A 13,022-nucleotide genomic window follows, 5' to 3' on the forward strand; every position below is an offset into this window, starting at 1 on the left:
ATCAACCTCCCTGGAACTCCCTGAAGAAGCAGAGTCTGGGTGGGCATGTGGCTTAAGGAAATTTTTTAAAGACCCCCTGGGCTTAGGAAAGGCCTCTGTCACAGTCTCCTTGATTTACTCATGTTTCCCTTTCATGATCCTGGTCAAAAAGCTGGCCTGAGAGTTCAGGAGCCTGGGAATCTGATCCTAAGGAGAATCCTGTTCAGGCACGAGGGAAAGATCAAGGCACTAGCTATCGAGGGTAGTTCCTTCAGCTTGGTTTGCTGCCAGGAGGTCTTCCTGCTGAAGAACTGTTGTGGCCACTCCCCTCAGCCTTGTGTGGCAAGGGCCCCAGCAGCTGATGAGGCCGTTGGCACTTCGTTCTGCAGGAACAACAAATGGTGGGAGGCTCAGGATCGCCCTCCGGTAATGTCAAGCCGCTCTCTCTGTCCGACTGAGAGAAATGAGGAGGGGGGGGAGATGAACAGAGCTCAAAGGCTGGAATGTCCATGCAGCCAGAGAGACCAACTGTCCTCTGCTGAAGATACCTCCACAGCGGCAGCCACAATGAGTCTCCCCCCTCCACCTTTTTGTGGAGTCAGAGCACTGCTAAACGCTAAGATCTGTGTCCTGCTCTTTGAGCGGCAGGGCCAGACTGGGGCAGTTGGCGAAAAATCTTCCCACAAGGAGGAAAAGCTGAATCCAAAAAGTCAGGACTGCCTCGCTGAGGACTATTGGAGAAGGGAGCCACTCTGTTTAGGATTGTGCTGTTAGTCCTAGTAACCTGGCAAAAAAATGGCGCTCCAATTCTGAGCAGCACCATTTGAAATCTAAATATTCTATACAGTTTGCTCAGTTTTTCCATCTTGTGGTATCCCCTTGGTATTAATTGAGCAGAGTAAGTGGCAGGGCATGAGTTGCAAGTACTTAGCTGGAATAGGAAGCAACCCTCTCTCCAGCAGCCATCTAAGAAGCTGCTTTCCAGGAGCAAAAGTGCTGAAGTTTGTAACAGACCTTGATCTTCACTCCAACGCTTTAAACATGTGCCTGGCACAACTTTGATGCTACAACCCTGGCACTTTTGTGGCTTCTAAAATAATAAATGTTGTTAGAGAAATGCCAAAGGAGCTTCAAGATGGAGACACAAAAAGAAGCAGCAACACCCCCCCCCACACACACACACACTTGGAAGCAGAAACTACAATTGGAACGTGTTTAAACATGTTTAGTGTAAAACACAGCAGCATGTGACATGAATATTCTATAGTGAAAATTACTATAGGTAGGATGATACAACCACACCTTCTTCTCACCCTGGTGGACGGGAGACAAACTTCAGTCAGATTTTTGGAAAGGCAGAACAAAAATGTATGCCGACAACTCCTGGCCTTTAGCAGGCCAAGGAGAAGCCTGAGCTGGAACCTGGCTTTCTGAAATGTTAATCAAAAAGGACTTTAAAAAAAAGGAATTATAGTTTCAATTATGTGAATCCTCAGCTCCAATGGTACAGTCCAGATATACCACTTTAGTGAAAGCTAAGCCCATTTATTAATTAATTTATTAATGATCTAGATGAGGGGGTGGAGGGACTACTCATCCTCCTTTTAATTATGCTTTAAGTTTAGGCTGAAAGTCACTACAGATATATTAGATAATTCAAATTCAGCTAACATAGGAAATCTAAAACCCCACACTTACATGATAATATAAACCCATTCCATTAAGTGTCTCCTTTTAAGGTAAAGGTAAAGGTATCCCCTGTGCAAGCACCGAGTCATGTCTGACCCTTGGGGTGACGCCCTCTAGCGTTTTCATGGCAGACTCAATACGGGGTGGTTTGCCAGTGCCTTCCCCAGTCATGACCGTTTACCCCCCAGCAAGAGCAAGCTGGGTACTCATTTTACCGACCTCGGAAGGATGGAAGGCTGAGTCAACCTTGAGCCGGCTGCTGGGATTGAACTCCCAACCTCATGGGCAGACAGATTCAGACAGCATGTCGCTGCCTTACCACTCTGCGCCACAAGAGGCTCTCCTTTTAGTTAGGCTTTAATTTTGGGCTGGTAGACACTACGAAATTAAATTTAATAATACAAATTCAGCTTACTTAGAAGATCTTAGACCCCAGATTAACTTCTTAACTAGTTATATTGCCTATATAGCTACGGAAAGGAGTGAAAAGAGGAAAAGAATTTCAACCACTGTGTCACATTTCCGTTCCCCAAGCTTCTTAAGGGGGTCTCATATCGAGGCTTGTTGCGTCTTGTTGCTCCCATTGACTTATGTTCTGTCCAGTTGGCCTTTGGCTGAGAAAATGCAGTTGTAGTTTTTCCCTCGGAGTATACATCGGTAAATCTTGAAACAGTTGTACCTCCTGGACTCCAATATCAGTACTGATTTTTTTCCAAGAAGCTACTTTCAATCGATTGCTTTCACCGCAGATCCATATATCTTTTGATTGGTCCTTGTGTACTGTTGCTTTGGAGTGGCTGTATATCTTCTTAGGTAGGGTGTCCTTATCTGGGCTACAAGGCTCCGACATCCCCTTTTCCATCTCCGTAGTTTCAGATTTCTCTTCTGCTGGTAATTTTCCATCTTGTTTAGTGCTATCATCAGCCACTATTATTAGTTCATCATTCCTGTTAGAGACTTCTCCCTTAATGCCTTTAAACTCCATGAGCATATTTTTAAGCAAGCCATCTGTAAATTCTTTCAGGTCTTGGGTTTGTATCTCTAATAGATGAGCAAATTTTTTTAGCATAGACATATTCCAGGCTTAGAATTTTGTTAGTCTTAGGCAATTTTGCATATGTTGTCTCCGAAATATATTTGCAATTTTGCAAATAACCAGTAGAGGTCCTACAGAGTCCTAACGAAAGCAACAGTCTGTTTTGATATTAAAGCAATGTCTCGTACTGGAACAGAGTTCTCGCGAGATCTTTCCACCCACGGCTCTAATCTCTTATCTCCGAAAACCAAAACAAATGCAATAATAGCTGTTACTTATTAGTTTGAGTTAATTTAAGTCCTTCTTCTACTTAGAAAAGAGAATTAGTCTGCCTCATATTGAGGTGGCTTCAAGCAGAGCCAGAAACGGGGGGAAAAGTAGAGACGAAGAAGCGGAAAAGCATCTCTATGCGTTGATTGATGTCTTGGAATCTAGCAGATGTCCTCCCCTCAGTTAAATCATAGTAGAGGATCAAAGTAGATTCGCTTATCTTCCTGTCACTCTAGCTTGCTTAAATTAAAGAAAACAGCTTTCCACGCCGAGAGTTTATTCCAGGGGAGAGGGTGCCGGGGGAAACCCCACTCACTGTTTATAGGCTCGATCTGATGTCTGCCAGATGTTTTCACTCCAGAGTTGTGATGAGTCGAAGGTCTTGCAGGGAAGTATCCAATTAGCTTTGTAGATTGAAATAAGAGCTTTGTAGATTGCAGAGTTGAAAGAAGAGAAAAAGATTTTAAAATGGCGGATGGCACTTTCTGTACCCTGTGCACACTGAGCTTACGTTCCAGTGGGATATTAATTTCCCTGCGAAACAGAGAGGCCCCAGAGATTCACAAGGAATTCCTGAGAAGATTGTGGGTGGGTTAGCGTACCCAAAACCCGATTCTGTCAATCACAGCAGCGATTGACCCTCAGTGGAACAGGAGCTCGAAGTATTCGAGCTATCCAAGTGCCATGTCTCCGCCCGGTACTTTTTAACATATTCACTGTGTGTGAACGAGACCTTGGGGTACTTGTGGATTGTAAACTAAACATGAGCAGGCAGTGTGATGCAGCGGTAAAAAAGGCAAATGCCATTTTGGGCTGTATCAACAGGGGCATCACATCAAAATAACAAGATGTCATAGTCCCATTGTATACGGCACTGGTCAGACCACACCTGGAGTACTGTGTGCAGTTCTGGAGGCCTCACTTCAAGAAGGACGTAGATGAAATTGAAAGGGTACAGAGGAGAGCGACGAAGATGATCTGGGGCCAAGGGACCAAGCCCTATGAAGATAGGTTGAGGGACTTGGGAATGTTCAGCCTGGAGAAAAAGAGGTTGAGAGGGGACATGATAGCCCTCTTTAAGTATTTGAAAGGTTGTCACTTGGAGGAGGGCAGGATGCTGTTTATATTAGCTGCAGCTACTCTGCCTCTGTGCTCCACCCTCAGGGTCCCTGGGTTGAATAGCACCCACAGGTGTTGCCTGCCTATCCAAGGAAAGCCTACCTTGGGGCTCTGCTCTGCCCTGCTGCCTCCCCCTCAGCTGAGTGACACCCCTTCTGGGGACTGGGCCCTCCCCACCATGTCTCAACGTCTCCTGCCCAACACTCTGGGACCCACACCACCTGCCTACCTCTGGCTGCCGCCTTGATGCCTGAGCCTCTGTACCCTGTGGGATCCCATTTGTCCCTTATATAGCCATGCATCTGCTTCCCCCCCACACACACCATCATGCATGACACGTTCCACATGCGTCTGCACTCTCCCTTCCCATGCCTTCCTTCCCTGCTTCACCGCCACGTAGTCCTGGTCGCTTTTTTTTACTTGTTTCTATAGCCCAGCATAGGGCCTCTTGTGGCGCAGAGTGGTAAGGCAGCTGTCTGAAAGCTCTGCCCATGAGGCTGGGAGTTCAATCCCAGCAGCCGGCTCAAGGTTGACTCAGCCTGCCATCCTTCCGAGGTCGGTAAAATGAGTACCCAGCTTGCTGGGGGGTAAACGGTCATGACTGGGGAAGGCACTGGCAAACCACCCCGTATTGAGTCTGCCATGAAAACGCTAGAGGGCGTCACCCCAAGGGTCAGACATGACTCGGTGCTTGCACAGGGGATACCTTTACCTTTACCTTATAGCCCAGCATTTATTGTACTGGTTGTAATGATTGTAAATAAAGTGTTGTTGTTAGCTGCAGAGGAGAGGACATGCAGTAATGGGTTTAAACTTCAAGTACAACGATATAGGCTAGATATCAGGGAAAAAAATTTCACAGTCAGAGTAGTTCAGCAGTGGAATAGGCTGCCTAAGGAGGTGGTGAGCTGCCCCTCACTGGCAGTCTTCAAGCAAAGGTTGGATTCACACTTTTCTTGGATGCTTTAGGATGCTTAGGGCTAATCCTGCGTTGGGCAGGGGGTGGACTAGATGGCCTGTGTGGCCCCCTCCAACTCTATGGTTCTATGATTCTAAGGATGTGGAGTGCCAGGAAGTCCAGCACTCAGGTGGCCACAGCCTCATTCTATGCTCAGCACCCTGAGAGGTTTTTGCCGGCCGGTTGAAACATGAGGCTCTGACGAGAGTCACCCTTCAAGAAAGCAGCAGGTGAGAAAAAGTAGCAACAGGAAATTACTATACTGTGCCTCGAGGGCATTAATTAATCCTTTTCAGGGAAAAAAATCTGTACTCCCTTAACAAGAAGAATCAAGCCCTAGAATTTGACACCAAAATGCCTCTGCTGTTTTCCATTCTCAAGCTTGTCACCTCTGCACTGTCTGCAGGGAGCAGCCCATGGAGCTCGCACAAAGCCTGCTTGGTTGCTTTCCTATTGAACATCTTCTCATTAGGTCTCTGCAAACTGCCATCCTTTCAGATTAAAAAGAAAGAAAAGCTCAGGCTGTGAGAGCAAAAGTAACACTGCCCAGGTAAGGGAGGGAACAAGGGAAATGGGCCCTGCCTGAGCATCTGCACTGGGAGGTTCTCCACACTCCATCCAGTGACACTTTTCAAACCCAACCAGAAAGGGTGAATATTTCTTGTCCAAGAAGGCTGAAGGAATACCAGATAGAGTGCTAGTAGCAAATTATTTTGGCTCAAATTCCTACACAATCTAGACCAAGACAAGGCCTGAAATAGGAGCATTGCTCCCTGTGATTCTGACCTGCTCACCTCCAAAGCCTACTGCAAAAACAGTCAAACAAATTCTGCCTCCCACTGGATGCTGATTCAAAGGGCACAGCTAAATCCCTGCTTCTTTTAGCCAGGGAAACCACCAACAACTGCTTGCTAGTCACAGCGGATCCAAATGACTGATCCAGAAAGTCATCAGCACTTAGTCACATTATGCACAACACTCATCCCACCATCCAGAAAAGAACCTACAACTTGCCACCATCTGCCCATCTGAAGTGAAAAACTAGCCTCATTGCTGGGGATCAGGTTCCCCCTCTTACCTCTGTGTCTGTTGGTGGTCTTGTCAAACATAAGCATGGCATCCTCTACCTGCCAAGACATAAAAGGAAGGAAGAAACTTAGCTCAGTGAACTGTAAAAAACTCACTTTGAGAGTTTAAAATCAAATTAGGAAATAACTGAGGAAGTGCATGGGCCAGGGGGGCCAGGACTTCAGGACACAACACAATGCGGCCTTGCTGAAGCCAAGTGGGTGTGGACCGGGATGGAAATCAGGATGGGAGAATACTGAGAGCTCCATGGAAAAGGAAAGTCTGCATATGGTAAATAAATATTTTGAAGGTATAAGTGAGAAAGGAGAACGAGTTCTCAGACTGATTTCCTTTTCCACATGACACCAGGAACCTGCAAAGCAGTTATGACTGCATACAGGTATACAAAAGAAAACAGAGCAAAATTTTATGAAATCAGCCAGTGATACTTATGAGTATGACAGCATCACAGTGTAGACAACGCTGAGTCCATTATTACTGGGAGCATATTTGAGTTCCCAAAGTCTCACTGTTTTCTTCAAAAGGGGGATATTGTTATGTTCCTTCTGCAAATACCCCTGCGTTTATCTAGACATAGATCATGTTGGTAGATCAGCTCCCCATCGCTACACGATACCTGGATAAAGGCAACAGAGAATACCACACATCCTGGGAAAGAGGGAGGAAGCTTTACCCCAGAGATTCACTGGGCATTGTCTAGGACCCACAGAAGTGAAGAGAGCACCCTATAGCTTAATGCAAACACAACAACCAATATCTGGGTTGCAAGAGTCAACAGAACCTGAAGCATGAGCAGATAGGATAGGTTAGGAATTCTGCTGCCAGGATCCTGTCAGCAACCCACGAGGAAGAGTGCCCCCTGCCCAATGGAGTGGCACCAGTCAGGGATTCTCCTGGAAGGTTGGCCACAGGAAAAACCAATGTGGTATAGCAACTAGAGTGTCAAGACTAGAATCTCAGGAACCCAAATTTGAATTTGCACTCAACCATGGAAGCTTGCTGGGTGACTCAGTCAATGAGTTCCAGCCTAACCTAGCTCACAGGGTTTCTGTTGCAAGGACAAATTGGAGAATTATGTAAGACAGCTTGGGGCCCTACCGTGGAGAAAGAGGGGTATTAAATTAAGGAAATATGTTTTAACGTAAACCGTCACAAGCTGGCTAGTTCGAGAGTGGTGATCTATAAGTTTTACAGACAGACAGACAGACAGACAGACAGACAGATAAAGGGGGGAGGAAAAATGCTCAAATATTAGAAACTAGCAACTGGTATTTCTGGTGCAACTGAAGGTGTCTGTTCTAGCTAGAATGGCCAAACCTCATTACATCTACATGACCTACATCCAAAGTCTTACATGTGGTAGTCCAACATGGGCCTTTACCACCGTTTCCCCTTTTCAGTTAAACCTCTGATGTGAAGAATGGGTGTCATGAATACAAAGGTTTGCTCACTACTTGTCAAAACGGCCTTGGCCTACCATCGCTCTTGAATTAAACCCTTCCTGAAAATGGAACAGTCTCTTTTCTCTGTTAAGACCCTCCCGAAACCACATCCCCCTTCTCCTCTGTGTCCACTGAAGGAGAATGGAGCCACTGCCGGGAAAATTTAGCCAATGAATCAAGCAAAATTCCAGAGGGGTGGCTGGGAAAGAAAACCTGCTCAGCCACAGATAAAGGAAGAATTTGGACTGGTAGTGGGGGTCATGTTTGTATTTCTTATGGCATTTACACTTCAGAAAGGAGAAGGTTCTGACTAAACACACCTTTACAAAGTTTGAGTCCAACGGAACCTTTAAGGCCAACAAAGTTTTATTCAATGAAAAATATAGGTAGGGGTACCATGAAGCCTTCCAGTAAGCTTCTTCACTTGCTCCATTAATGAATGGGAGGTGCGCTGCCATCAGAGGCTTCAGACAGTACGGGCTCCGTGCCATCACTTCCCCTGCTTGGTATAGCTGTGGCTCGTTTTCCAAGTGCCAGAGCCAAGAAGCCTGAGCCAGCTAGCTGCTGCATTCCAGAGGCCTGTAAACGGTTTCTATGTATGTATGTATGTATGTATGTATGTATGTATGTATGTATGTATGTATGCATGCATGCATGCATGCATTCATTCATTCATTCATTCATTCATTCATTCATTTACATACCGCCCTCCCCTGAGGCATAGGGGAGATTGGCATCCCCACCTGCCACCACATCACCAAGCCCCATCCTCCCACCCTGAGCACCAAATGAGCTAGATACACCACTGCTCAAGGTGTAAACAGGTGTAAACATCTTCCTCAGACACAATCAGATTTTGACAAAAATGACTTTGTTTTTCTGGAATTTGCCTCATTTATTCCACCTACTCCCCTTCAAGGATCACTGCCTTGTCGTGGCAAGGAGGCTTGCATAGTTCAGTGAAGCTATGAGTTATGCCATGCACGGACAGATCATAGCAGAGAGCTCTGACAAAAGGTGATCCACTGGAGAAGGAAATGGCAAACCACTCCAGTATCTTTGCCATGAAAACCCAATAGACAGGTTCAAAAGGCAAACTGATATGACGCCGGAAGATGAGCCCCTCAGGTCGGAAGGTGTCCAATATGCTACTGGGGATGAGCAGACGGCAAGTACGAGTAGCACCAGAATGAATGAAGCGACTGGGCCAAAGCCGAAAGGACGCTCAATTGTGGAAGTAACTGGTGATGAAAAGGCAGTCCAATGCTGTAAAGAACCTGGAATGTCAGATCCATGAACCAAGGTAAGCTGAACGTGGTCAAACAAGAGATGACAAGACTGAACATCGACATTTTTAGGAATCAGTGAACTCAAATGGACAGGAATGGGTGAATTTAATTCAGATGACCATTAGGTATACTACTGTGGGTAAGAATCTCACAGAAGAAATGGAGTAGCCTTCATAATCAATAAAAAAGTAGGAAAAGCAGTACTGGGATACAATCCCCAAAATGACAGAATGATCTCAGTTCGAATCCAAGGCAAACCTTTCAACATCACAGTAATCCAGGTCTATGCCCCAACCACTGCTGCTGAAGAGGATGAAGTTGACCAGTTCTATGAAGCCCTACAACACCTTCTAGAAGCAACACCAAAAAATGATGTGCTTATCATCATCGGGGATTGGAATGCTAAAGTAGGAAGCCAAAAGATAACCGGGATAACAGGCAAGTTTGGCCTTGGAGTACAAAATGAAGCAGGCCACAGGCCGGTAGAATTTTGTCAAGAGAATACAATGGTCATAGCAAACACTCTTTTCCAACGACCCAAGAAACGACTCTACACATGGACATCACCAGACGGTCAACACAGAAATCAGATTGACTATGTGCTCTGCAGCCAAAGATGGAGAAGTTCTATACAGTCAGTAAAAACAAGACCAGGAGCTGATTGTGGTTCAGATCATCAGCTTCTTGTTGCAAAGTTTAGGCTTAAATTGAAGAAAGTAGGGAAAAGCACTAGGCCACTCAGGTATGAACTAAATCATATCCCTAACGAATATACAGTAGAGGTGGCAAATAGATTTAAGGAATTAGATCTAATAGACAGAGTGCCTGAAGAACTATGGGCAGAGGTTCGCAACATTATACAAGAGGCAGCAACTAAAACCATCCCAAAGAAAAAGAAATGCAAGAAAGCAAAATCGCTGTCTGAGGAAGCTTTACAAATAGCTGAGGAGAGAAGGGAAGTGAAAAGCAAGGGAGAAACTGAATTCAGAGAAAAGCTAGAAGAGATAAGAATGCTTTTTTAAAAATGAACAGTGCAAACAAATAGAAGAAAACAATAGAATGGGGAGGATCAGAGATATTTTCAAGAAAATTGGAGATATGAAGAGAATATTTCATGCAAAGATGGGTATGATAAAAGACCAAAATGGTAAGGACCTCACAGAAGCAGAAGAGATTTTAAAAAGGTGGCAAAATTATACAGAGGAACTATACAAGAGCGAGCTTACATCCCTGATAACCACAATGGGGTAGTTACTGACCTTGAGCCAGACATCCTGAAATGTGAAGTCAAATGGGCCTTAGGAAGTCTGAGCAACAATAAAGCTAGTGGTGGTGACAGCATTCCAGTAGAACTATTCAAAATCTTAAAAGATGATGCAGTAAAAGTGCTACACTCAATATGCTAGCAAATTTGGAAAACAATGACCACAGGATTGGAAAAGGTCAGTTTGCATTCCAATCCCAAAGAAGGGCAATGGCAAAGAATGTTCAAACTACCACACCACTGCACTCATTTCTCATGCTAGCAAAGTTATGCTCAAAATCCTACAAGCTAGGCTCCAGCAATATGTGGACCGAGAACTTCCAGAAGTACATGCAGATTCTGAAGATGAAACTCTAATACTTTGGCCACCTCATGAGAAGGAAGGGACTCCCTGGAGAAGAGCCTAATGCTGGGAGCGATTGAGGGCAAAAGAAGAAGGGAACGACAGAGAATGAGGTGGCTGGATGGAGTCACTGAAGCAGTAGGTGCAAACTTAAGTGGACTCCGGGGAATGGTAGAGGACAGGAAGGCCTGGAGGATCATTGTCCATGGGGTCGCGATGGGTCGGACACGACTTTGCACCTAACAACAACAACAAATTCCACCCACATTTAATCTGCGCAGCCACCCTTAGACACAGCACCATGCATTGCTCCCTCAGAAGTCTTTTCTGCACCCCTCTCCTCTCCACTGCCAGCCCATGGCTGTTTCATCAGTCAAATGCTTTACCCATAAAGAAGCATGCAAAGGAATTTGCCTAGACACAAGCCATTTCAAGGTAATTGTCTCCACCAAAAAGGAGATTCAATAAAAATAATTAAATTTTAATAATTAAATTTTGGTTTGTTACATTTCATCTAGCTCTGTAGATGGACACTCATTCCCAGGCTGCTCTGAAAGATCAAGCAACAGAAGGGGGAGACCATTCTGGTAGCCCCCTTCTGGCCTCAACAATACTACAACTGGCAGTGTCAGATCTTTGGGAGTTGCCTCAGCTCCAAATCTGCTGCCCTACAGGAAGGGGCATCTAGGGGATTGAAAGCAGCCACTCTTAGTGGGCAGGTGGCTGCACTAGCCACAGTCATTCCCATTTTTAGGGGGATTCCTATCTCAAGGCAGGTCTACATAATCAGATTTCTTAGTGGAGTGGCAATATAAGTCAACTGCCACAAAGACAACTTTATCCAACTTGGAAGCTTAACACCGTTATTTCGAGGTTAATAAACATATTACAAATATCCATATGCTTGCCAGATCAAGGTGGGAGAAGATGCAATGTCCCCCTTCAGTGATCTCTCTCTCACTCCCTGCTGAAGCAGGAGGAGAAGAAGAGGAGTTGGTTCTTAGATGCCACTTTTCCCTACCTGAAGGAATCTTAAAGCGGCTTCCAATTGCCTTCCCTTTCCTCTCCCCACAACAGACACCCTGTGAGGGAGGAGAGGCTGAGAGAGCTCTGATATTCCTGCTCGGTCAGAACAGTTTTATCAGGGCTGTGGTGAGCCCAAGGTGACCCAACTGGCTGTATGTGGAGGAGTGCAGAATCAAACCCAGTTTGCCAGATTAGAAGTTTGTGCTCCTAACCACTACACCAAGGTGGCATTCTCCTAATTTTATCCTAATACCTTTATCCTTATTTTGCTGTTTTGCTGGAGGCAATACTGACAATTAGGCAATACTGACAGGCCAAAACAGCTTCTTTACAAAGAAACACAATAAACTCTCTGCCAAAGCAGCCAATCATATGGCTGTGTTTGGATGCTATGACACAGTTTACTAATGTAACAAGATTAACTTTTGCTTATATATTCCTACTGTTATGATGGTCAGTACTTAGTCTGACAAAGAGAGCTTGCACTTGAAAGCTCACGCCCTGAATAAATCATTGTTGGTCTTAAAGGTGCTACTGGACTCTGATTTTATTGTGCTACTTCAGACCAACACGGATACTCATTTGAATCTTTACAAAGAAGCAGTAAATCATGTCACTATCCTTATTTTGGAGGCATCAACTGAAAATCTCCCCGCCATACCCCCACCAAGATGGGGAACATTCATCAAAAGGACAAAGTTTGTGTCCAGTGCCACTTTCAAGACCAGCAATGTTTGATTAAATGTATAAGCTTCCATGCACAAGTGAATGAAGGAATCAATCAAGGAAGCAAATGGGTGCTGAACCCGTTTCTGTTTTGGACTCCAAAACAGCATAGAAAAAACACCAGATAAAAAGAAAATTTTCCACCATCCAAAGGAGAAAGCCACTCACAAAGGTATAACTTTTTAGAATTCAGAAGCCTGGGTGGAGAACTAAAAAGTTCTCCTGAGTACAGTGCATTCTTCGAACCAACCAACGGGTGATACCCCGGGATGTTTTAAAGCCAGGATGCCCTTTTAACCGGGCTTAATTGGTTATCTTTTTTGTTTTGTTTTGGAAGGTCAGAACATTTTATCTCTGCCTCTGCCCTTTCTAAGTTTGCCTTACCCAGCATGAATTTTTGTAGGGCAACCATTGTAAGAGGAGAATAGCTGCTTTCTTCCACTGTCTAGTGACACAATAGCATTTCTCAATACCTCCTGAACAGATAAAGTGCAGCAAGGAAAAGAGACCTTTGGTAAAAAAAAAAATAAAACATGTCAGGGAGAGGGCCAAAGCGAATGAAAAGAAAGTTGAGTGCTTGGGAAGGGACTTTATGGAGAAAAAACAAATTTCACTGAAAATTGTAAAAAGGTAAGACCAGGGCAGAATCTGCACTTACTTTCATAGAATCATAGAATCACAGAATCATAGAGTTGGAAGGGGCCATACAGGCCATCTAATCCAACCCCCTGCTCAACGCAGGATTAGCCCTAAACATCCTAAAGCATCCAAGAAAAGTGTGTATCCAACCTT

The 13,022-nt window shown here is 44.9% G+C and overlaps 1 protein-coding gene across 28 annotated transcripts in view; it reads right to left on the reverse strand.

Annotated features, from left to right (window-relative positions):
- MSI2 (musashi RNA binding protein 2) overlaps positions 1-13,022 on the reverse strand; it is an 833,820-nt gene that overhangs the window by 401,628 nt on the left and 419,170 nt on the right. For all 28 annotated transcript variants that reach the window (XR_013226812.1, XR_013226808.1, XR_013226811.1 and 25 more), the window contains one exon: positions 6,130-6,178. Coding sequence is in view for 20 of the 28 variants with exons in the window: in XM_077312083.1 (XP_077168198.1) it covers positions 6,130-6,178 (49 nt within the window). In the remaining 8 variants the exon portion in view is untranslated. The remainder of the gene's footprint in view (positions 1-6,129; positions 6,179-13,022) is intronic.

This window comes from Paroedura picta, chromosome 15, assembly GCF_049243985.1.
Source record: "Paroedura picta isolate Pp20150507F chromosome 15, Ppicta_v3.0, whole genome shotgun sequence".
NCBI lineage: Eukaryota > Metazoa > Chordata > Lepidosauria > Squamata > Gekkonidae > Paroedura > Paroedura picta.